Source organism: Ranitomeya imitator, chromosome 5 (assembly GCF_032444005.1).
Source record: "Ranitomeya imitator isolate aRanImi1 chromosome 5, aRanImi1.pri, whole genome shotgun sequence".
NCBI lineage: Eukaryota > Metazoa > Chordata > Amphibia > Anura > Dendrobatidae > Ranitomeya > Ranitomeya imitator.
Window position 1 is genome coordinate 569,237,426 of NC_091286.1, and position 26,302 is coordinate 569,263,727.

The window sequence follows — 26,302 nt, forward strand, 5'->3', positions numbered from 1 at the left end:
AGGTTTTGTAGCATCTAATAAATATAGTGTTTTATACAAATGTTTACAAATTATTACACAATGTATAAAAACATATTACACAACTTACAAGAAACAAAATAAACATAAACCCTGCTGTAACTAAATAAGTAAAAAGCAAAAGTGAATTTAAATAACAGGGTTTTAGTAATACTGTTTTTGATTAAAAAAAAATAGCATAGAAGCCATCCCACCGTTGACAAAGTGAACCTGATTGGGACGATCCTACACTGTCTAATATTAAAAACCCTACCATCTGTCAGAGTTGACCTCAGTGTGTGAATAAGGGCAAACAAAAGGACTGGGTCCCAACCTGTGGACACCAGTCTGGGGAAGCCTTTAAATGTAATTTCCAGCTCAGAAGAGGGAGGCCACACCCGGCTTGCACAGAATGCAAAAATACAGAGGAAAAAACACAAAAATTAATTGAGCTTGGTTTAAGTTGGTATGCATGCAGCACATAAACACATGGTCACATTGGCCATAAAGCATAAAAAACCTACAAGAAACAAAATGAGCAAAAACCCCGCTGTAAAAACATATTAGTAGAGTTGGGGTTGGGGGTTCACCAGAGGAAGAATGGGTAGATGTCCACATTCAACTATAATGGATTTGGTATCAGAAACATTCTACCTAACAGTCTAACCTTAATCTCCAGCCAGTGATAGAACTTTTAACAAAGTAAACTGTAATATAAAGGTAAAAAAAAAAATATGAATGTACTGTGTGGTGTAATAAAATGTAAAAAACGATCAAGAAGTTAATTTGAAGCTCTGTAGAGATATATAGATCACCAGATAATAAAGGCAGTCTGTTCTTCAAAGGTTGATAACAAAAGATGAGTTGTCGATGGCATCACTTCAAAGGATGATACAAATCTAACAATAAAAAATCATTAGAAAGAGATGGGAACCATTCATGTGTTGTCACAGTTACATATTTACAAAGTTCCAATCTGTATACCAGTTTTCTTTAGTAGATAGTCTTTTGTGACTCAAAATGAGAAATAATAAAGTGCATGGCAAAAATTGAAAATACAGCTATTGTCAGGAGTATTGGCATCTATCTCAGCCCCAAAGTCTTAGGGCCAATTCAGAGAGGCTGACCAATGTTAATAAATGACCACCAATCTATAATATGTAAGCCCATCAATGGTCATGTAAAATGTGTATTTTAGGTAGGCCAAAAATATTTTTTTGTGCTCAGAAAGAGCGTTAATACAATCTTTCGGTGTACATGGAACATCATGTTCTTGGCAGCACATAAACTGTTTACATGGGACCATATGCAACGGAGAACAATGATTTTTAAACTTATTTAAAATCTGATGAATGAGCATATTGCTTTTACATTGACTGATTGCTTGGCTGTTTAGACAGACCGATAATGAGCGATCTTAAAAATGCTAGTTCCCAATTATCGGCCTGACTTTATGGGCCTTTACTCACGTCGTCCCAGTAACAACCAATCAGAAGATCCACTGGTGTTTTGTTGCAGGCCACTTCATGCTACCTGACCACTCAGGTCCTGGGCACTGTCATTACCCAACCTGGGGATAGCTTGCGCACATTTGTGGGAACCCTGTAGGTGAGACATTGGAGCTGGTATGGGCACCTCCTCTCTGTGCAGTAGATGCATTTTCAGTTTTTGCCCAGAGTTTTACTCTGTATTATCATGATATATTTGTGTTACACTGAAGTTGTTTTTTTCTGATTACTAGGTTTCATATACTCCACTTCTTGTTCTTTGTTATTAATAAACCTGCAAGAGAAGAAAGAACCGTAATTAATGTTAATCACAGGGTGATGAGTTAAATTGACACTATATGATAGTTTGATGGTACATTTTGGTGTCTCAATAGAAGAACAGTAGGACCATAAACCCTTATTTTAAAATGAATATTATTAATTTTATTCTTAACCATCTATACACATTACTCCATATTATTAAAGCATAAATGTATGCACATTTATTAAAATCAGAAATATGATATGTGCATAAGCATTTTAATATACTTATTTTAATTAAAATTTAAGATTTTTCTACAATTTGATTTACAGCCACTTATGATTAATCCAATTGAAAAGATGTGATCTGGAAAGGTGCATGGTCCTGTCTAAAGTCAGTCGGATACAGAGGTTTTGTCAGGATTTCTGACAAAGAACGGCGAAACGCGCATAGGGGCGGCAGCCCGCAGTCCAGGTTCTTATTTCTTATGTAAGTTTTAGTTTGGCACATGTATTATTTGGGGATTATCACTGTTTATTTGCACTATTGGCACTTTACAACAATTTTTTTTTGTACTTGAGATCTCCTTCATTTGCAGATTACAATCTACAAGGTAAGCATGGTGATGGTGTTTTGAGTATACTTTTTGTCATGGTTTCATCACTCACTGTGGCCTATGGATGTCGTGAGGGACAACTCCGTCACCCTACAGGATCTGGAGTGTGCTGGACTATCAGTGTTGTGAGTGATAGCCAAGTGATCCAATCTGAGGCTGGGGAATTCTGGGCTGTTAGCATTTTGGTTGACAGCCCTGCTGTTCAATCGGTCAGCCTGCGGGCTTTCCACTAGGTATTTCCCATTTGTGTTAATTTGCTAGCTATTTAGTTGGCTAGCTATGAGCAGATCATTGTCAGCTGTAGCTTTGCTCAGTAATATGTGTGCTTTGCTCTGTGTTTGATTTCCTGATCTTGTTGCTGGACTTTGCATTCGTTTTCACTGTTCGTGTGTTATCACTTTTGCTCTTAACACTCTTTGACCTCAGATACCTGACCTGGGACTAGGCCTTTGACTATCTGTTTTTCTTTTCCCCTTATCTTGATGACAATCCTGGCATTTGATCCTGGACTGTTACTTGAACATGCCTTTGTCTAGCCCCTTTGTACTGTCAGCCGTTCTGGTATCTGACAACAAATCTTCTGACTACCCTGTCTAACAGCTTTCTTTTGGAGCACAGTATGTGAAGACCAACTGGGCATTTCATCAGAGTCTTCTCTGGGAAGCATGCACTTTCACACCTCCCATCCGTGCTTAGCAGCATCTACAAGGCAGAGGTTAATGTGGACACCCCAGAGAAAATTCTGCTTACAGACAAACAAGGCATTTCTTCAGATATTTCACATACAGTGGGGAAAAAAGGATTTAGTCATGCACCAGTTGTGCAAGTTCTCCCACTTAAAAAGAGGGGAGAGGTCTGTAATTGACATCATAGGTAGAGCACAACTATGAGAGTCAAAATCGGATAATAAATCCAGAAAATCACCTTGTCTGATTTGGCAAGACTTATTTTGCAAATTATAGTGAAAAATAAGCATTTGGTCACCTAAAAACTTGCAAGATTTTTGGCTCTCACAGATCTGTAACTTCTTCTTTAACCCCTTTGCCCCCAAGGGTGGTTTGCACGTTATGGACCGGGCCAATTTTTACAATTCTGACCACGGTCCCTGTATGAGGTTATAACTCTGGAACGCTTCAATGGATCCCGGTGATTCTGACATTGTTTTGTCGTGACATATTGTACTTCATGATAGTGGTAAAATTACTTTGATATTACCTGCGTTTATTTGTGAAAAAAACGGAAACATGGCGAAAATTTTGAAAATTTTGCAATTTTCCAACTTTTAATTTTTATGCAATTAAATCACAGAGATATGTCACACAAAATACTTAATAAGTAACATTTCCCACATGTCTACTTTACATCAGCACAATTTTGGAACCAACATTTTTTTTTGTTAGGGAGTTATAAGGGTTAAAAGTTGACCAGCAATTTCTCATTTTTACAACACCTTTTTTTTTAGGGACCACATCACATTTGAAGTCATTTTGAGGGGTCTATATGATAGAAAATACCCAAGTGTGACACCATTCTAAAAGCTGCACCCCTCAAGGTTCTCAAAACCACATTCAAGAAGTTTATTAACCCTTCAGGTGTTTCACAGGAATTTTTGGAATGTTTAAATAAAAATTAACATTTAACTTTTTTTCACAAAAAATTTACTTCAGCTCCAATTTGTTTTATTTTGCCAAGAGTTACAGGAGAAAATGGACCCCAAACCTTGTTGTACAATTTGTCCTGAGTACACCGATACCCCATAAGTGGAGGTAAACCATTGTTTGGGCGCATGATAGAGCTTGGAAGCGAAGGAGCGCCATTTGACTTTTTAATGCAAAATTGACTGGAATTGAGATGGGACGCCATGTTGCGTTTGGAGAGCCACTGATGTGCCTAAACATTGAAACCCCCCACAAGTGACACCATTTTGGAAAGTAGACCCCCTAAGGAACTTATCTAGAGGTGTGGTGAGCACTTTGACCCACCAAGTGCTTCACAGAAGTTTATAATGCAGAACCGTAAAAATAAAAAATAATTTTTGTGAAAAAAAAATGATCTTTTCGCCCCCAATTTTTTATTTTCCCAATGGTAAGAGAAGAAATTGGAACCAAAAAGTTATTGTACAATTTGTCCTGAGTACGCTGATACCCCATATGTGGGGGTAAACCACTGTTTGGGCGCATGGGAGAGCTCGGAAGGGAAGGAGCGCCGTTTGACTTTTCAATGAAAAAATTCACAGGAATTGAGATGAGACGCCATGTTGCGTTTGGAGAGCCACTGATGTGCCTAAATATTGAAACCCCCCACAAGTGACACCATTTTGGAAAGTAGACCCCCTAAGGAACTTATCTAGATGTGTGGTGAGCACTTTAACCCACCAAGAGCTTCACAGAAGTTTATAATGCAGAGCCGTAAAAATAAAACAAAATTTTTTTCCCACAAATATTATTTTTTAGCCCCCAGTTTTGTATTTTCCCGAGGTTAACAGGAGAAATTGGACCCCAAAATTTGTTGTGCAATTTGTCCTGAGTGCGCTGATACCCCATATGTGGGGGGGGAACCACCGTTTGGGCGCATGGGAAGGCTTGGAAGGGAAGGAGCGCCATTTGAAATACAGACTTAGATGGAATGGTCTGCAGGCGTCACATTGCGTTTGCAGAGCCCCTAATGTACCTAAACAGTAGAAACCCCCCACAAGTGACCCCATATTGGAAACTAGACCCCCCAAGGAACTTATCTAGATGTGTTGTGAGAACTTTGAGCCCCCAAGTGTTTCACTACAGTTTATAACGCAGAGCCGTGAAAATTTAAAAATCTTTTTTTCCCACAAAACTTATTTTTTAGCCCCCAGTTTTGTATTTTCCCAAGGGTAACAGGAGAAATTGGACCCCAAAAGTTGTTGTCCAATTTGTCCTGAGTACGCTGATTCCCCATATGTTGGGGTAAACTCCTGTTTGGGCACACGGGAGAGCTCGGAAGGGAAGGAGCACTGTTTTACTTTTTCAACGCAGAATTGGCTGGAATTGAGATCGGACGCCATGTCACGTTTGGAGAGCCCCTGATGTGTCTAAACAGTGGAAACCCCCCAATTATAACTGAAACCCTAATCCAAACACACCCCTAACCCTAATTCCAACGGTAACCCTAACCACACCTCTAACCCAGACACACCCCTAACCCTAATCCCAACCCTATTCCCAACCGCAAATGTAATCCAAACCCTAACTTTAGCCCCAACCCTAACTGTAGCCTTAACCCTAACTGTAGCCTTAACCCTAACTGTAGCCTTAACCCTAACTGTAGCCTTTACCCTAACTGTAGCCCTAACCCTAGCCCTAACCATAACCCTAGCCCTAACCCTAGCCCTAACCCTAGCCCTAACCCTAGCCCTAACCCTAACCCTAGCCCTAACCCTAACCCTAGCCCTAACCCTAACCCTAGCCCTAACCCTAACCCTAGCCCTAGCCCTAATGGGAAAATGGAAATAAATACATTTTTTTAATTTTTTTTATTTTTCCCTAGCTAAGGGGGTAATGAAGGGGGGTTTGATTTACTTTTATAGCGGGTTTTTTAGCGGATTTTTATGATTGGCAGCCGTCACTCACTGAAAGACGCTTTTTATTGCAAAAAATATTTTTTGCGTTACCACATTTTCAGAGCTATAATTTTTCCATATTTGAGTCCACAGAGTCATGTGAGGTCTTGTTTTTTGCGGGACGAGTTGACGTTTTTATTGGTAACACTTTCGGGCACGTGACATTTTTTGATGGCTTTTTATTCCGATTTTTGTGAGGCAGAATTAGCAAAAACCAGGTATTCATGAATTTCTTTTGGGGGAGGCGTTTATACCGTTCCGCGTTTGGTAAAATTGATAAAGCAGTTTTATTCTTCGGGTCAGTACGATTACAGCGACACCTCATTTATATCATTTTTTTAATGTTTTGGCGCTTTTATACGATAAAAACTATTTTATAGAAAAAATAATTATTTTTGCATCACTTTATTCTGAGGACTATAACTTTTTTATTTTTTTGCTGATGTTGCTGTATGGTGGCTCGTTTTTTGCGGGACAAGATGACGCTTTCAGTGGTATCATGGTTATTTATATCTGTCTTTTTGATCGCGTGTTATTCCACTTTTTGTTCGGCGGTATGATAATAAAGCGTTGTTTTTTGCCTCGTTTTTTTTTTTTTTCTTACGGTGTTTACTGAAGGGGTTAAATAGTGGGCCAGTTTTATAGGTCGGGTCGTTACGGATGCGGCGATACTAAATATGTGTACTTTTATTGTTTTGTTTTTTTTATTTAGATAAAGAAATGTATTTATGGGAATAATATATATATATTTTTTTCATTATTTAGGATTTTTTTTTTTTTTTTGCACACTTGTAAAAAAATTTTTATTACTTTTTTACTTTGTCCCAGGGGCAGGGGGGACAATACAGATCGGTGATCTGCTAGCTTGCACAGCACTCTGACAGATCACCGATCTGTCAAACAGCGCTGCAGCCTTACCAAGTGCCTGCTCTAAGCAGGCACTTGGTAAGCCACCTCCCTCCCTGCAGGACCCGGATCCGCGGCCATCTTGGATCCGGGACTTGCTGCAGGGAGGAGGTAAGAGACCCCCGGAGCAACGCGATCACATCGCGTTGCTGCGGGGGTCTCAGGGAAGCACGCAGGGAGCCCCCTCCCTATGCGATGCTTCCCTGCACCGCTGGCACATCGCGATCATCTTTGATCGCGGTGTGCTGGGGGGTTAATGTGCCGGAGGCGGTCCGTGACCGATCCTGGCACATAGTGCCGGATGTCAGCTGCGATAAGCAGCTGACACCCGGCCGCGCTCCCCCCGTGAGCGCGGCCGATCGCCTATGACGTACTATTCAGTCCTTGGGAAGTAAAGCCCACCCCACATGGACAGAATAGTACGTCTAATGGCAGAAAGGGGTTAAGAGACTCCTCTGTCCTCCACTCATTACCTGTAGCAATGGCACCTATTTGAACTTGTTATTAGTATAAAAGACACCTGTCCACAACCTCAAACAGTCACGCTCCAAACTCCACTATGGTGAAGACCAAAGAGCCATTGAAGGACACCAGAAACAAAATTGTAGCCCTGCACCAGGCTGGGAAGACTGAATCTGCAATAGGCAAGCAGCTTGGTGTGATTAAATCAACTGTGGGAGCAATAATAAGAACAAGGAAGAAATACAAGACCACTGATAATCTCCCTCGATCTGTGGCTCCATGCAAGATCACACCCTGTGGGGTCAAAATGATCACAAGAACGGTGAGCAAAAATTCCAGAACCACACGGGGGGACCTAGTGAATGACCTGCATAGAGCTGGGACCACCGTAACAAAGGGTACCATCAGTAACACACTATGCCACCAGGGACTCAGATCCTGCAGTGTCAGACGTGTCCCCCTGCTTAAGCCAGTACATATCAGGGCCGTCTGAAGTTTACTAGAGAGCATTTGGATTATACAGAAGAGTATTGGGAGAATCTCCTATGGTCTGATGAAACCAAAGTAGAACTGTTTGGTAGAAACAAAACTCATTGTGTTTGGAGGAGACAGAATGCTGAGTTGCATCCAAAGAACACCATACCTGCTTTGAAGCATGGGGGTGGAAACATCATGTTTTGGGGCTGTTTCTCTGCAAAGGGACCAGGACGACTGATTCATGTACATGAAAGAATGAATTGGACCATGTATCGTGAAATTTTGAGTGCAAACCTCCTTCTACCAGCAAGGGCATTGAAGATGAAATGTGGATGGGTCTTTCAGCATGATAATGATCCCAGGCACATCGCCAGGGCAAAGAAGGAGTGGCTTTGTAAGAAGCATATGAAGGTCCTGGAGTGGCCTAGCCAGTGTCCAGATCTCAACCCTATAGAAAACCTTTGGAAGGAGATGAAAGTCCATGTTGCCCAGGGACAAGCCTAAAACATCACTGCTCTAGAGGAGATCTGCATGGAGGAATGGGCCAACATACCACCAACAGTGTGTGGCAACCTTGTGAAGACTTACAGAAAACGTTTGACATCTGTCATTGCCAACAAAGGATATATAACAAAATATTGAGATGAACTTTTGTTAATGACCAAACACTTATTTTCCACCATAATTTGCAAAATAAATCTTGCCAAATCAGACAAGGTGATTTTCTGGATTTGGTTTCTCATTTTGACTCTCATAGTTGTGGTCTACCTATGATGTCATTTGCAGGCTTCTTTCATCTTTTTAAGTGGGGGAACTTGCATAATTGGTGACTGACTAAATTCTTTTTTTTCCCCACTGCACTACTCTCCAAAAGCAACAAATGTGAATATCTCTGAAACGGAGTGATGCTGCGCAAAATGGAAATGAGCGGCAGAATAACTTTTGCAAGGTATTTAATTTAATTTTTGTAGCAACTGGCAGGTCCTCTTTAAGACTTGAAATGCTGTCTCAACAAATTGATGTGTTCAGATATAACACAAACTTATGTAAATGTGACATTTTAGAGTTATTCGTTTTAATATGTTATCTATTTTATTACATACAATATACCATCACCATTACATTAAATATACCATCTTGGCCATTATAGGTGATTTATGATGTATAATCCATTTTAGGGTATGGCTGCAATATGATGATTCAGTGAATAAGGAGTACACAAGGAGCATAGGGGTAATCAGAAAAAATAACAATACTTTATTAAATTACATGTACAAATACAACATATATATCTATATATGTCTGTCTATAGAGCCAGTGTGCAAGCAAACCCTTGATAAAGCCATCTTATCCTTGGGCGAAACGCGCGTCGGGGGTCGCATAGGTGGATCCCGTCCGGTGTGCCCCGTCTTGGAGCCCTGCATCGGTAAGTGTAGCGATGTGACACCTTCCTTTCTTACGCCACTGGGCATGGTTTAATGTATTGGTGCAATTACATATATATGCACCTATAGCGGCACACTGTAACCGTTTGCTTGCACACTGGCTCTATAGACGGTGCACACCGGGGGTTGCCCACTTATGTATTGTTTTTACCATCCTTGAGCACTGCATTTTTTGCGCTATTAGCACATTATTAATACTGGTATGTTGTATTTGTACATGTAATTTAATAAAGTATTGTTATTTTTTCTGATTACCCCTATGCTCCTTGTGTACTCCTTATTCACATAGTCGTATGGAGTTGTTTCCTTTGTTTGGTGGAGGGTTATCTTGCACTACTTAGTGCGCTTACCCCCCTCCTGGATTTATTATGTTGCCTGGTCGTGTTATCAATATGATGATTCAGTCAGGTCTCCACCAGTTCTACTGTTTCTCCTACTCTTCACTAGGCTGTATGTTGTGCACAGGTTTGTTTCACTATATTCTCTTATTATCATTATACTTTCCCCTAAGGCTAGGTTCACATGGGTTAACGCTAACGGACAGCGTTGCACGAGGAAGATGTTGCAATTAACGCCGTGCAACGGGTCCGTTAGCGCACCCATTGACAGCAATGTTATATCTGCCTGTAGCGCATCGCTAGCGCGTGCCATTTTCGGCACGCGCTAGCGATGTGCCATTCCTTTGTGACTTTGTGAGGTCCGTCCCTCGCTACTGCAGATCGGGGATCTGCGCTAGCGGGGACGGCGAACGCGGCCACAAAATAAACATTGCGTTAGCGCAATCCGCTATGCTCTTAACGGATTGCCCTAACGCAATGGGAACCTAGCCTACATGCCTGAGGCCTGTGTACACATATTTCTCGGCCATAATGTTATATACTTCATGCTGAGCACAGGTTACCTTAGTTTGTATGTAAAAGGATCTATTGCTGTCGTAGGATGCTTTATTCAGAAGTACAAATGCTTTTATATTATGTTTAATCTTTTCATGCCTTATTTTATATTGTCTCATCTTATACTATTCAGTTTATGCAGTCCATAGCCACACTTTCTCTTCATTATACAGGATTTATTGTCTGACTTGATACTATAGTATATTTATATACAGTATGTTTAATGCATATTATAGGCACCAGGATTTTCATGTCCCAGGTTACATTGCCTATGTTTTTACATGACACAAACACAGCACAGACACTTTTACATAGCCCAGTATGGTTTATCTACCCTATGTTTATTCTTTAATTCCATAGGCGACAGCATTTTCTAAACCTCGCATTCCTGCTTGTGGCAGAAGGTCCGCTGCCTATCACGAGGCAATATTACAATTCCAATGTGTCAGTTTACTATCTCTTTGTACCATACTTTACTGCATCACTATTTTTTGACCATACATTTTTGCTTGTGTTACAGCTTGACAAAGGGCTTTATTAGCCCAGAAGAACGTCACTGTTATAGTTATGCACAATTATTTCATCAATTTAAGTTTGTGCTGTTTGTGAGTCAGTGACTGGTGTTACATGTGAGGGTCGCTGTATGTTCCCCCAGGAACACGGAGGCATATTGAGGCCATGGGAGTGCATTGCTGTCACAGGTGTTGGTGTGATTGCAATGTGAAATAAAAGTGTCAGCCTTGGGCAATCTATTTGTCTAAGGCAGAATTAAGATAACCTACTCTGGGCTTTTATGTTTTGAAACAGACTACAGGATAGTAGTGGTGCAGTCCGTGGCAGCCGTGGTAACGGGCGATCAGCGGTGTAAAGAGGAGACTCCTAAGATAAGGGGTGATCAGAGGGTGTACCAGTGGTCCTTTGCAGAGACTCGTCTCGCCAGGTCTCAGCCGTATGACTTATTGCAGTTGGTGGAGGAATGGCTCCAGCTTGAGACTTTGACCCCGGCCCAGATGGTAGAGAGAGTGGTGGTCGACTGGCTGGTGAGAGCTCTGCAGCATTGGATGGGGCAAGGGGACCTGGACACTCTGGACCAGCTGATAAGTTGGATTAAGCGGCATACAGCCACTTAGGACTTTGTACAGGAGCATGTGAAAAGTCCACAAACCACTGTTGAAGCAAACTGGAGGATATGCTTCCCAGCTGCAATCCGGAGGGTATCGTGTACTGTGTATTCCTGTGAGTTGAACATTAAAGAGACATTGTACACGGCGGTGCAGTCACCCACGGAAACTTGTTTCGGAGGTGGGCTTGCATGTTTATTGGCTGCAATCCAGAAAATATGGTTCCCAGCTGAGATCCGGAGGATATCGTGTACTGTGTATTGCTGTGAGTTGAGCATTAAAGAGACTGTTGCTTTGAACTTTTCTGGGTCACTGCCTCATCACTGCATAGGGTGCTACCGCTGCACTATGTTTTATACATGTTAAATTGTGGACTATTTCTGGGCTCAAGCCAGTGGGACCCCTTGGAATTGCACTATATATACAACAGTGCTAATTGAGAAGGTGCTGCTCGTTTCTACAAGCAAATCACTGGTTGCCCAGATGTTAAACTTATTCTGTACTATGCTTTTGATTTCCCTGACAGCTGTTTATATTGAAGATTGGAAATTGCAACCAGGGAAAATCTATGTAGGAAAAGAGTAAATAATTCCTTAATTGTCTTCTCCCCTATCTGTCCCTAAACAAAATCCAATAGTGACGTTCGCCGTCATGTGGCAGTGGGCTTCATACATTCTGATCACAACATTAACGAATTGTCATGGTTCATCTAGGGTTAATTCCTGTAGCCTCACACTGATCCTGGGTGGACTTTTTATAGCCTCTATCTGGGAGTTTCCTTTGTCAGTGATACTTCTGCCCTTGGCTAAGTGTGTTGACCCCTGAGTGTGTTCTGTGCTGTGTGCTGGTTTGCCTGATTCCTTGGTTTTTGACTCGGTCTGTTCTCTGGATACTGTTTCTTGGATTCCATCTCTGTACTTTTTCTGTCCATTTGGTATTGACCTCTGCTTGGCCCCTACTATCCTTTCTGTTTAGTCTCTTGGTACCGTCACTCTATCCCGGGCTTTGACCCCGGCCTGATCTGATTTATGTGTCTGTCTGTGCCACTTGGTAGCTCTGTCCTTTAGTTACCTTTCTAGCAGTTTTCCTTCAGCTCCTAGCTCTCTGGAGCTTAGGCCATGCCCCCCAGCAGTGAGGTGATTCAGGTCCTATCAGGCCTGAAGCAATCTCTCTCCAGTCTCGCTTGCCCCGCGTTCCTGGGAGCCCGTGGCTCTCTCCAGGTCCTTTCTTCCCAGGAGAATGCATTGGTGAGTGTCACTTACTGTACAACTCCCGTCGTGATACTAATAACCTTAAGATCAGTTTTGTATTTTTTTCTTAGCTACAATAGATCATTGTATAAGGTTTGGATGTGTGATCCATATATGCAGGCTCAGACTGGCCCGCAGTATAACCTTAGAATCCTCTGGTAGGCCCTTATGTAGGAATACTAATGAGTTGTGCTATTACACTTGATTCACAATTTGCAGAAAAAGGTATATACTAATCATTCATTTAACAAGCTATATCAATTAGTACTACAGTAAATAGAAACAAAAGTAAATTTTTGCACTAGTGTCAGGATATTTTTCCATGTAGCAAAGAGTGGGCCCAAAAAATCAATGCTACTGGTGGGCCTTTGAAAACCCAGTACCACACTGCGTGTATTTATTTTTCTACATTTATGTTGTAAAATCAAGTAGTGACCCAGCGATTCATTGCAGTTTTTACAATATACTTACCACTTTCCTTAGTAAAAGTTGTAGCTGTAATTGACAGGAAATCATCTTCTGGGTATTTACAGTAGTCTACCAATAAAGCTGTTGGATCTTGTGTAAGTGCATCATTACTATTAGGTAATGGGTTGTACTTTCTTGTATTAAAAAATATGATCGCATCTTCTGAGCTGTGCAGTTTGTATAAGACTGAAGAACAGCGAGAAATCACTGATGAGCAGGTTGACTTAAAAAGAGGTAGGAATCCTGGTTTACACGCATCCTTAGAGGATGGAATCTTCTTTGGAGGCAATCTTGATGTTCTCACTAGGTATTGTTGGTTACTAATCGAGTCATCATTGATTTCTTTCTTAAATAGGCTGTTTGCCTGGAGTGGCTCATTGCTAGCCGTTATCATATTTTTCTTATTTACTTGATTATCCGTTATGGTTTGTAATTTTTCTACAGATTTCTTCATATTTTCATATGGTCGCGTTATTTTACTCATGCTATATAATACATATTCATTGCCAAACAGTATATGCAATGGTGGGACATCAGTGCTTTTCTCTAGCATGTCAGCTAGCCATCTATTATTTTCAAGTATAGAATATGTAGGACATTGAAAATCCAAGAGCTGTAAAGAATTTAGATGGTTAACAAGAGGAGGGACATTTGTTATATTTTGATTTGGCCTCAAAACCACTGGAGCTAATGTATTAGTATCTGAACTGGATAACTCTAATTGCTCCCTATATTCATTAATTTTATTTAAGATATTTTGCTTTGGTGATGGTTCATATAAGACTAAACGTGTTACCAATGTAGAGTTATTTTCAAGTTTGCTCTCTTCTGAAACTATTGTAGATTTTGGTGTTTCAGCACATGTGTAGGACACAATATCGAAATTTCCTGTGCTGCTATTGGCACGATCTGTTTGTTCTGTTTCGACATATTCCCAATGTGATATTGTCTTTTCCTGGTCGTCTCCAGTGGCTTCTTCAGCTTTATAGACTTTCTCATACATCGTTTCTGCCGGCTTCTCTAAGTTACAAGGGATATTTTCAACATCAAGCTCATTCTCTGTAATCCTTCCTGTGTTTTTTAACCAGTTAACCATTCCAATAGTTAAAGACAACTCTGTGTCACATAGTTTTAATAAACAATCTCTACCTTTCCATGCATTCTCAGGATTGTCATCTCCATCGAGGTCTAGTGCCGGTTGAGACGCCATATTTTCCTCAGACCCTACACAAAAGCTATATACAGATGTAGGATTGTCTTGATTGTTATCGGGGGCAGACACACAGTCCTGGAAAGTCCAAAGCTTCTTTTCACATGAATCAGAAAATAACTCATAAAGGGCATCTCCACTGTAACTATCCCTTGGAATTGGTCGAGCATTGCCAACGTCATTATTACTTTCTTCCACTGCCGGAGAATATGAGTCATAATACCCCTCATCACTTGTGGACTTGGGAGATTCAGCATCATGAATATTTTCATTCAAAGACATTAAATCATTGAAAGACAGATTGGAAACTTGATCGCTTGACAAGTTGCCGTTACCTTCTACCTTATTGATATCCTGACAAACTGGTAACCTTTCGATTTCAGATAGGACATTTGAACATAGACTTTTTGCAGATGCTTTCAGGTGACCACATAGTCTGGAGAAGTCAATAGACTCAGATTTGGCTGGGGAGGCAAGTTTCTCAACTCCTCCTTGAAAACTAGCAGCTAGCGAACTTGGCTTAGATATAAAGGTGACTCGGCTGTTATCCATATCAATAAAAGAGGCACTTTCATCTGCAAAGATTTCCCCGCAGCCAGTGAGAGAGTCAAAACTTTTTAACGACGCAACATCCTCACACAACGCTTTAAATGAGTCAACAGCATCAATGTACATGTCGTAATCCGGGCAGTTGTGAAGAAGGAACTCATCAGCAGGCATCTCGCCAATACTTAGTTGATATTGTCTTTCACCTGCTTTACTTTCCTTCATCTTAAACACCATTGGCTGGCTCTCATCCTCTGATATGACATCTTGTTGCTTATTCTTCTTTAAATTGAATATATTTTTTAAACTGTTTTTGGACTTTGTAAAAGAAATTCTTTTTCTTGGCAGCGATTTCGCAACAGATGGTACAAAAGGCATCTGAGGCACAAAATTTCTATAATCTATCATATTTTGTTTATATGCTGCTTGTGTGTTGGCGTCTATGTCATTTCTTTTTCCATCTTGATCTTCCACAAGGCCTGGGGAACTGAGACTGTTTGGTATCTGGTCTTGTACTATTTGACTGGTAATTTTCTCTGGTTTATCCTCTCTTATAACACAGTCATGTGTTTTACTTTTTCTTATAAACCTTGGACATCGGACATTTTCAGTTTCTTTTGTGTAAATACCTTTAGACATTCTTTGTGTCTGTGCAGAATTTCTTTTGCTATTACATTCACTAAGGTTCTTCTCAGGCTTTACATTCTTCATTACTTTATATGTGACTGTTGGTACCTTTTCTTGAGGGTTTTGGGTAAAAGTTTTTATAAAGGTCTTGCCTCGAATTTCACAATCATTACATTTTTTTCCAAGTTCTACATTCTTTTTTCCTTTGTATGTTTCAGTTGGTATCTTTACTGTTGGGTGTTGAGCATAACTTTTTATAAAAGTCTTACCACGAATCAGTTCCATTTTCAAAAATAAATATCTGAAAAAAAAGTTACATTTTTAATATTGGTATCAAAATTTTGATATTTTTAGTAGGAGTGTCTTTTTTATCACATTGATCATAAATACCCACAAAACACTATACATTGTACAAGTTGTTGTAAAGCTGGTCATGCACAAAAGATAAATGTTGGCCGAAGCCTCCAATTTCAACAGTTTCAGTCAATGATCTTAAGGTATGTGTATGGGGGTATCTCATATGACACAAGAGTTTAGAGATATACCGTAGGTATTGGCCATGATGGATTTCAAAGAAGATATTTCATATGTATGGCCACAAGAAGGGATGGATGAAAACAGTTTGTGATCTCATGCAATAAATCTCAAGACTCTCTTACCACATACAGTAGAAAGAAACTTACATTTCCCCATAAAAGTACTAAAATATAACAATTACTGGATATACATTAAGCATATACCCTCCACAATGAGAATGCAAATAAAAAGCTGGTATATGTATATAAACTATAGGTGTATGAATAGGAAAGGTAATAGTAATATATCCTAATATATCCTACTATATATGTATATATATATATATATATATATATATATATATATATATATATATATCATTTTTCTAGACAAGCGCAGACTAGCTCACAATAGGTGAATCTCCCGGTGGGCTCCTGGAGTGGGCACCCAGCTTGCCACCCTTCTACATCAGCAGTGCATGGCACAGTAGAATAGATGCACTATATACAGGCAATCCAATTGCATGGGTAGGAAAATTACAGTTTCTGGGTTGACTTTTCACATCATAGAGATGACATCAAGAAGTAAGCATGATATTAAAATAAATAACTTTTGTGAACCAGAAATGCTCCAAAACAGTTTGTGCCTATTGATGTGTAAATTGTGCAACTAATGAAAATGAAAAATTCTATATATTCGAAGATTCTGGTATTTTCATGAAGAGCTTCCTGTAATAACAGTGTAATAGAAATGTATTACTAATTTTAATAATTTAAAATACGTTTATTAATGTATTTATAAAGTGCCAAATACATTTATTTTAATATATTTTAATGGGTTACTCTCATTTGTAAAAACAATCAACTTTGCACTTTACTTGTTATTAAAAATCATCATTGTTCTCAAGGACTGACTGATTTTTTAGTTTTCTTGTCTACTAATTGATGCCTAGGTTACCGGCCACCACTGCAGTCACTGGGAAAGTTGAGCTTTTTTCCAGCAGACCCTACAAAGAGGTCTGGGGGGCAGTGAAAATTTTCAAATGGATGGGAAAAGTCCTGAATGCATGGAGAACAGCATGGGGAAGACACCTGGAAGCATCTCTGACACCCAGATCACTGCTGAGGACAATGGTGTCACACTTTCCTCCACTTTAACCTCTTTCTGACATCGGGTGTAATAGTACGCCGATCTCAGATACCCTCCCCTTGATGTGGGCTCTGGCGGTGAGCCCACATCTTTCCCGGGACATATCAGCTGTTTTGAACAGCTGACATCTGCCCGCAATAGCCGCGGGTGGAATCGTGATCCACCCGTGGCTATTAACTAGTTAAATGCTGCTGTCAAACGCTGATAGCGGCATTTAAATGGCGCTTCGAGTAATCGCGCCAGAAATACGCATAACAGTAACCCGTATCACGTGATCGCGGGTCACCGGTGTGTCGACATGACAACCCTAGATCTACTGGAGACTTCTATGGTGGTCACTGGCAGATTGCTGTTAAGAACCACCCAGTGGTCGGTGCTCATAGAAAGTTAGCAATTCTACTACATAGAGGCGATCTGACCATTGCCTCTATGTAGCAGAGCCAATTGAGTTGTGCCAGCTTCTAATCTCTTATGGAGACTATTGAAGCATACAAGAAAGTAAAAAAATGTGTTTAAAAATATATAAAAAAAGTAAAAATATATAACTGTTCAAATCACCCCCCTTTCGCCCCATTCAAAATAAAACAACAAAAATAAAATCAAACATACACATATTTGGTATTGCCAAGTTCAGAATCGCCTGATCGATAAAAAAAAGGATTAACCTGGTTGCTAAACGGCGTAGCGAGTAAAAAAGTAAAAACGCCATAATTGCGTTACTTTGGTCGCTGCGCCATTGCATTAAAATGCAATAACAAGCAATCAAAAGAACGTATCTGCACCAAAATGGTATAATTAAAAATGTCGGCTCAGCGCACAAAAAATAATCTCTCACTCAACCAGAGATCACGAAAAATGGAGACGCTACGGGTATCGGAAAATGGCGCCTTTTTTTTTTTTTTGCAAACTTTGGAATTTTTTTCACCACTTAGATAAAAAAGCCAAACAAAAAACAAGTGTGGAGCTGCACTTTTTTTGCAATTTCACTGCACTTGGAAATATTTTCCCGCTTTCTAGTACACAACATGGTAAAACCAATGGTGTCATTCAAAAGTACAATTCGTTCCGCAAAAAATGAGCCTTCACTTGTCCATATTGAGGGAAAAATAAAAAAGTTATGGCTTTGGGAAGGAGGGGCAAGTAGCAATAGTACACACGGCACTCAGGGCTTCTTGGCGGTGCTCAAGTTAGGTATCCAACCCGTCAAATGTAAGTAATAAATTACTTGGCACTCAGGAGATTTTGTTGCAAGATAAGAAATCAGTTTATTCAGTGCATCCAGTTCCAACTTTTAAACGTTTTCGGTCTTAACAACAGACCTTCATCAGAAATAGTTTTTATGGAATACTGTAACACATGTATAAAAAACATAGTGAGAGTATCAAGTCCAGAAAGCGCCTTCTGGTCCCGGTACCTACCTGACGCTGGCTCCTCTGATTGCCTTCATATATTCTATTACGTCTTCCAGGTATTATATTGGGGCATTCAGACTCATACTACTCGGGGCACACTTTTGGCACTGCGTGTGTTCAGACAGATATCCCCTGTACTGACTTGCTTAGGCTCTAGGTGGTCACACATTAGGATTGGTCCATTAGCCTGGCGGACCTTTCAGTTCAGTATCACTATATGATACTTATACTATGGCATTAGTGTGTGTACTCATATGTATGTGTTTTTATATTTTTAGGCACCTTACCTTGCACCTCAGCCCGGTGACCCCGTGTCTTGGGAGGTCACCGCACTCTCTGTATCCTTTGGGGGTGGTCATTATGCAACCTACTCGTTCAGTCACCCGATATGGACTTGATACTCTCACTTTTTTCCTAAACACGCTCACAGTCTATTGCATCTCCTGAACTTGACTCACGGAACACCAGTCCGGATCTTTTAGACCGCTACTGCTGTTGTTTGCCATACAACCAGTGATGTATTTAATTGATTTTTTCAAACAAAATGTATTACATCTGTATTTGCTTTGTGCATCATGCGTGTTCTCTAAAAGTATTCTCCTATGTTTTTTATACATGTGTTACAGTATTCCATAAAAACTATTTCTGATGAAGGTCTGTTGTTAAGACCGAAAACGTTTAAAAGTTGGAACTGGATGCACTGAATAAACTGATTTCTTATCTTGCAACAAAATCTCCTGAGTGCCAAGTAATTTATTACTTACATTTGGGAAGGAGGGGAGCAGAGAAATGCAAAACCGAAAAAAGCACCGGTCATGAAAGGGTTAAGGACTGACAATAAAAAATTACAAACCGATGATAAATTGCATTTTACAGGAAAAAAAAGTTAAACATTTTTCCTATATAATGACCATTGAATAGTCTATGGATAAGAAATGCACCCAAGAAGATGTAATACCCTATGAATGAGCAATATAATACAGATAAATTTTGAATGTTTTTCTTGAGGGTCATGTACCAAAAATGTACTCCAGACTACAGAATAGTCTTTGGGTGATCAATATATCTATAAAATTTTGAAAACTTTTTTGGAGGGTTATATACTGACAAAATGTACCCAAGAACACGTAATACTGTATGGCTGAGAAATATAACCCAGCAAAAAATTTTTACTTTTTTTTGAGTCTTGTATGTCACAAAAATGTACCCCAGAACACGGACTAGTGTATGGGTAAGAAATGTGAAGAAACCTGTACTATTTTTCTACATTTTTTGTACATTTTATATACCACTGTAATGCAACAATAACTGTATTACACTGTATGGATGAATCTTTGAATCCACAACAACATTTCGAACAAAAATATTTTGAAAGTGTAGTTGATGTACTTATACAGTCATTAAAGGCTTGGCAGAAAGTGCAAAGCTAGACGGAAAATATTATTAGGGTGATCCATAGACCCCTGAAAGGCAAAAGCTGACGGGTTCATTAAAATATTGAATATTACAAACACTTTATGTGCTGCTGACATCTGGTTGTGTGGAAAAGTGTGGGCTAATCCAGGCTATGTTCATTTTTATGTGAGTGAGCCTGTCTGTATTCCCTGTTGACAGGCAAAAGTGCCTGTTTGTTATGACCCCCGGCAAAACTAAAAACCTGCTCAGATAAGATGATAGGGGCAGGGCAGCACAACACCTACAAGGCATAGAAGGACAGCTCTTGACAGGTATCCAGCTTTGAGACCCAATATTTGAAAGTTGCAGCAGAATTAGGGAGTATGCTGGTTTGGTCAGCCAGGTATTGCTTGACAACATTTAAACTTTTCCCTCCTTGTCAAAAATACCCAGTCATCAGGCCCTAGGCACTGGGCTGGTGTAATGAAATTGGCCTACACCTTTGATAGTGTATCCCTGCCTCTGTTGTGTGTCTCCCTGGCCTCTCCTCCTTGGTTGGGCAAGGAAGATGGCCCCCTGACGCTAGCGTAGTGTGATGGGAATTTTTTCATCATATTTTCCACAATAGCCTTATGGTATAACACTATTTTAGAAGACCTCTCCACCTAAGGAAGAAGAGATGCAAAGTTCTCCATTGTGTGGGTCTAGCAGAGTGAACAATCAGTACTCTTTTTTGGCCAAGATGAATGCAGCCCGAGGGACATGGGAAAGGCAGTAGTACATAAAGTCAGCCATACTGTATGTGCCATGCTCCATACAGCCAACACTTCTGTGGCTCAACTATGATGACAACTCTCCATCTGCACCCCCTCTCCTCCTCCTCATTCCCATCCTCAGCCCATCCATGTAGGAGAAACAGGATGAAGGTTGTGTGGGTACTTTTGACTATTGCGCTATCCACCACCTCCTGCTCCCCTTCCTCCTCCTCCTCGGCGTATGGAGGATGAGGAGGAACAGGACGGGGTGCAGGACCTGCTGTAGGAGGTGGAGGTAACCCTGATAGAAGTAGGACCAGCACTCCTCAGCATCAGAAGCACATTGGTCATGCCAGGGTGTCACTTGGCCCCAGCCTTCACAATGTTCACCCAGTGTGCCATCAGGGAAATGTAGCATCCCTGGCCATGAGCACTTGTCCACATGTCAGTCGCTAATTGGACAATGCCAGTAAGTGCGTTGGTAAGGGCAAAGTTCCTGTACATGTGCTGGTACAAGGCGAGGACGCCACACCAGTACAAAAAGTGGTGGCTGGGGACCGAGGGACGCTGCTGCCATAAGTCGGCAGAAATACTCCATATCTATCAGCCTTTATGGCAACATTACCACTGCAAGCAACCTGGAAATGTGCCTGTTTAGCATTTGGACTTGTGGGTGGGTGGCTGGGAACTTTCTTTTCATAGGCCTGGGGTAGGGACAACTGAACGCTGGGCAGGGTCAAGGATTTGGAAGTCCCTGATGATGGAAAGTCAGAATGTGCAAGAATAGGTGTAAGGCAGGAGATATCAGCACCAGTGTGTTGGAGAGGGGATTGAGAAGCACCTTGCACAGGGTAAGAGGCAGTGGTGTCACCCGATTGCACCATTCGTGGACCCAGGCGTTGTGCCCACTGAATCAGGTGCTTAGATAACATGTGCCTGATCATGCTTGGTGGTGGTTAGGTTCTTAGTGGTCAAGTCCCTGTTGATCTTTACATGGCACAGGTTGCAAATGACCATTTTGTTTGTCTGGAACTCTCTTTAAAAATAATCCCAGACTGGGGAACACCTAACTCTTTGACGGAGAAATCTAGGACTGATGGTGCTCTGCAGAATAGCTTCCCACCTTCTGCCTCTGGTCACCCCACTGCCTCTGCTTGTCTGTTTTGGTGCTGCTCATCTCTCCCCCTCTACTTAGCAGCAACTGTGTCTCATCATCATTTTCCTCCTCCTTATCCCAAATTTGCCCGCGGTAATGTTCTTGTGGCCGTGGCTGCTCTACATTTTGTGCGTAACTCAACACCATGTTGTCCTGTCCTTCTTGGAGCATGCAGGTTGAGAGGCCACAATAAAGAAATGTTGTGGTAAAAATTCCTCGGACTGTGCTAGTGTGGGACAGGAACCTATGTATGGGCGTGTTTCTTGTGCTCCAACAACAGGCGTAGTTGCACCTGCACCACTTCCTCAGCATCTGCATGCACCATCATCCGCACTTCCACTTCCCTGTCGCTTAAGGTACGCTTTACTCATTTTGTAATTGCTAGCTCTCTTGAAACCAAGTTTATTTTTAACAAAATAAAACAAATTGGTCACCTGCAGAAATCAAAGCTGTTTTTGTGTGTTTACTAAACCGTAATGTTAAAAAAAAGAACGCAAAAGTGTATGGAAGACAATCAAATTCAATCCAGAAAATGTTTCAATGTTTTTTCTCAGTTTTAGAGATCACCAAAATGTTCACAGACCACGTAACACTGTATATCTGAGAGATGGAAGCCTACAAAATTTTTAAAAGCTTTTTTGCAGTTTTACAGAACACAGAAATGTTCACGGACCATGTAAAACTATATACTTGTATGTGAGAAATGGAAGCCTACAAAATTTTTAAGATCTTTTGTTCAATTTTAGAGATCACAGAAATGTTCACAGACCACGTAACACTGTATGTCTGAGAACAGGAGGATTACAAAATTTTTAAAAGCAGTTTTACAGATCACAAAAATGCTTACAAACCACATAACACTGTATCTCTGATAAATGACAGCGTACAACATTTTTGAAAGCTTTTGTTCACTTTTGGAGATCACAGAAATATTCACGGACAAAGTAACACTTTATGTCTGCTAAATGGAAGCTTACAAAACTTTTGAAAAGCTTTTCACTTTTAGAGATCACAGAAATATTCACAGATCACAAAACACTGTATGAGAAATGGAGGCCTAAAATTTTTTTAAAAACTCCACACTACGGAAGAGTGGAGGCCTAATCCAAGTCTACAGACTGGATTATGGCTCACTTTCTGCTCCTGTGAATCTCTCCCTCCCTAGGCTAAATGCAGATTGTGTGTGCTGCAAACAATTAGCCCTTAGAAGGACTGTTAGTATGATGGCTCAGCGTCAGCACCAGTATCAACACTACAGCCCTCTGATTCATTGCATTGCGCACACAAGTCTTAATAAGCACTCTCTACCTCCAAAACAAAGTGTCACAGACCTGTGCAATGGCGTTAGTTTGCTGAAGCGGACAGCGCCTGTCTTTTATAACCTCTGATCATGTCACACGGTCTGCCAATCACAGTAATGCCACAACCAAGGTGGCTGTGGCATTAGAGTGACTCACAGGCAATCCCCGAGCATGCTTATTGGCTGTGTAACAGGAGCCAAAGATGCGGGCAGAGATCTGAGTTTGAACTCGAGCACTGCTCATTGCTCCCCGAGTAACGAGCACATCCGGGCACGGTGATACGCAAGTGATAACCGAAAAATCCTATCTTGTCTCCAGAATGGAGAGAATTTTTATTGTATTGTTTAAAAGGATTCTGTCACCCCAAAAACTGAAATTAAACCACTGATATAGTCATTAAGGGGACCCTATAAAAATCATACCTCCAGTATAGTTTGTTTTATACAAAAAAGTTTTACTACGGTACATATGTCGCTCCGCACTTATTCCTTAGCTCTATTGACAGTGCTCGCTTCGAGCGCTACCTGAATTTAACTCTTGGCCCTCCACATTTCCGCTGCCGCTTCAGGAGCCCAGAAAGTGCGCACACACAGTATCATTGCATGTGGGTATGCTCTCATTACCTCTGTCCTGTCTGCAATGGCCACTCGCTGCTCACAGAATCACAAAGTAGTGGGCAACAAGGAGAAAGGGACAAGAGCTTGAGCGCACAGCGTATCCCTATGCTTCTGAGGTGTCACAAATTCAATTCAATCAATGCTCGAAGTGTACGCCATTAATTGTGATAAGGGCAGAGGATGCTGATTGAGAGTGCGGAATGGCCTCTAATTAGTAGATGTAATACAACACTTTCTATTTCAAAGTACAGTAGTGAGATGTGCACTACGGGTATGAGTTTTACATGGACTAAGCCCTATTTATGATTGTATGAGTGGTCTAATTAGGGCTTTGGGATTGTAATGCTCATTGCCTAGGTTATCGCCCACCTCTACAGTCAATCAGCAGTGGCTGGTCTCATACGCAAGGAGCAAAGTGCTTACAAGCTCTTTGCTATGGAGATTGCAAGTGCTGTTCTGCTGCATTTTTGGATCCAGACAGCTTTACAGCCCCTGCTCTTACAGTATCGGAAGGCGCATAGTTTGGGCTTTTGAGGTAACCTATGAGAGATTTCTCACTGTGACCAAGCTAATTCAAATGGGGTATTCTCATCTCCAAGCTCCTACCCTAATATGTAGTAGGTGTAATATTTATAATGTTAGCAAATACCTCCAATTAGAAATGTAGTGTAGTTCTTCTGATCCGCTATGTTGCTTACCCCATGTGCAGGGCTTTGCAATAGCTTAGATATCCATAGTTACGACCACTCCTATAGCGACAGTTAGTTAGTTAGCTGTGAGTAGTCATAACCATGGACACCTAAGCTACTGCAATGGCCTGAATATGGGGTAAGCAACATAGCGAATCAGATGAACTATTCTACATTTCTAATTGGAGGTATTTACTAATATTATTATTATTACACCTACTACATATTGGGATAGGATCTTGGACATGAGAAAACCCCTTTTAAGTTATACTTCTTGTAGGAACCACACTGTATATGTAAATACAAGAGTAAAGTGATTTTATAATACACATTTCGAAATATGTGACAGCTATACCACAGAAATTTCAATGGACAATTAGAATGATATTTTCACTTTTTGGAGAATCCATACAGAATCTGTACCAGAATAAGTGGGAGATTACAGTAATTCATGCGTTGAATACATACGCCCGTGCCCCTCTATAGGAAATTATTAGCCAGATTTCCATAGGGCACCAGATTACAGGCTATGCTGTTAGTGAAAACATTGCCATACACTATCCCTGATAGCTAATACTGATATATTAACATCAGATCTCACTCATCATCAAGATCTATACGTATTTCACTGAACGCCATAGTATAATGGTTCCTGCTGTATATTATATGCTCTGCAGTAATGAATGCAGAATCTCAGTAAGTGAATAGTGAATATACAGCCCACCAGGCTCTGAGCACCAGAAACAAAGAGCTGATCTCTTCTTAGGGAAAAGAGAAGCATTAAATCTCACGCAGAACCCACCATCGCATCATTGATCTGTGCTCGTAAATGAGAAATGTGTCCATCAGGCTGAAAATGGGAGACGTTCAGTAGGGAAAGCCGTCCTTCTGCATCTCTCCTGTTTGCCTGGTTACTCATGTGAACTGTATGGATAATTATAGGCTCCCGCTGCTATATGGCAGGGAAGGAGACGCAGGCGGCATACAGGAATGTGAGATGGAGATGGAAAGAGCCCTCTGCTATTAAATACCATAGGATCATACATTAATAAGACATCCATTGCAAAACATAAAACAAACAGGTTTGACAACAGTATATATAGCATAAAAAGACATCGATCACATGGTAAGATTAATACAGGGTCTGGGGAAATATATTACATGGTCTTGGAAACAGATCATGATGTTTACCTGGAGGCATCAGATTCTGCTCTGTCTTCTAGATTTACCCCCTCCTCCTCATCACCCAGCAAAATCTGCCTTATAAAGAATGAAGAGAGATTCTGTACTCACCGATAAGGCTGCTATATCCTGGGCTTAGAGCATTTTTTATTTTATGGATTACTGCGATTTTTCCCAAGAGGTGATGATGTGGGAAACAAGTGCTGCTTGTGGAGGCTGCTCTTCTCCTGTGCAAAATGTGGTACCCACCCTACTCCCATCTGATAATGTCTCAGCACATGTCTTTCCTGTAGCCTCTGCAATGGGAGACGTGCTGCAAGAGATGCATGGCCGTCTCATCCAATAGTCAGTCCGCCTCATCGGTGCCATGTCACACCAGCTTAGATCATCGCCGAGGTTATTGTAATGATGAAATATTGTGCCATATGTTTGCATGCATGAAAATGAGAGATTTTCTGCTTACATTTATTCATCTATGCCTCACTTTCTTATATACTACATAGACAAAAGATTTGGGACATATACACATTACATGTACAGGAGATTTTATGACCTCCCATTTTAAATCCATTGGCATTAACACTGAGTTGGTTCTCTTTGTAGCTATAACAGCTTCCACTCGTCAGGGAAGACTTTCTACAAGATTTTGGACCTTTTTTTGGCAATTGTTGCCAAAAAAGAAGAGCATTTGTGAGGTCAGACACTTACACTTGATGTTGCAAGCAGGGGGGGCCCACTCGTTGGCACTGGCACAGGGCCCCTCATAGTACG

General features: G+C 40.8%; 1 protein-coding gene across 1 annotated transcript; it reads right to left on the minus strand.

The window, feature by feature from the left end:
* AMER3 (APC membrane recruitment protein 3) lies at window positions 1-25,868 on the minus strand. The gene is made up of 3 exons (XM_069727782.1): window positions 25,643-25,868; window positions 12,980-15,660; window positions 1-1,779 (listed from the first exon to the last, which is right to left on the minus strand). The coding sequence occupies exons 2-3, from the start codon at window positions 15,642-15,644 to the stop codon at window positions 1,742-1,744; spliced, it is 2,703 nt and encodes a 900-aa protein (XP_069583883.1). The 5' UTR covers window positions 15,645-15,660; window positions 25,643-25,868; the 3' UTR covers window positions 1-1,741.
* Between the last annotated feature and the right edge of the window lie 434 nt (window positions 25,869-26,302).

What these genes read in the sequence shown, in the direction of transcription:
- AMER3 (XM_069727782.1), bottom strand. Translation starts at nt 15,644, where the DNA reads ATGGAACTGATTCGTGGTAAGACTTTTATAAAAAGTTATGCTCAACAC. An exon ending in AACTTTTACTAAGGAAAGTG is followed by an intron (nt 1,780 to 12,979) that starts GTAAGTATATTG and finishes CTTCTCTTGCAG; the next exon opens with GTTTATTAATAACAAAGAAC.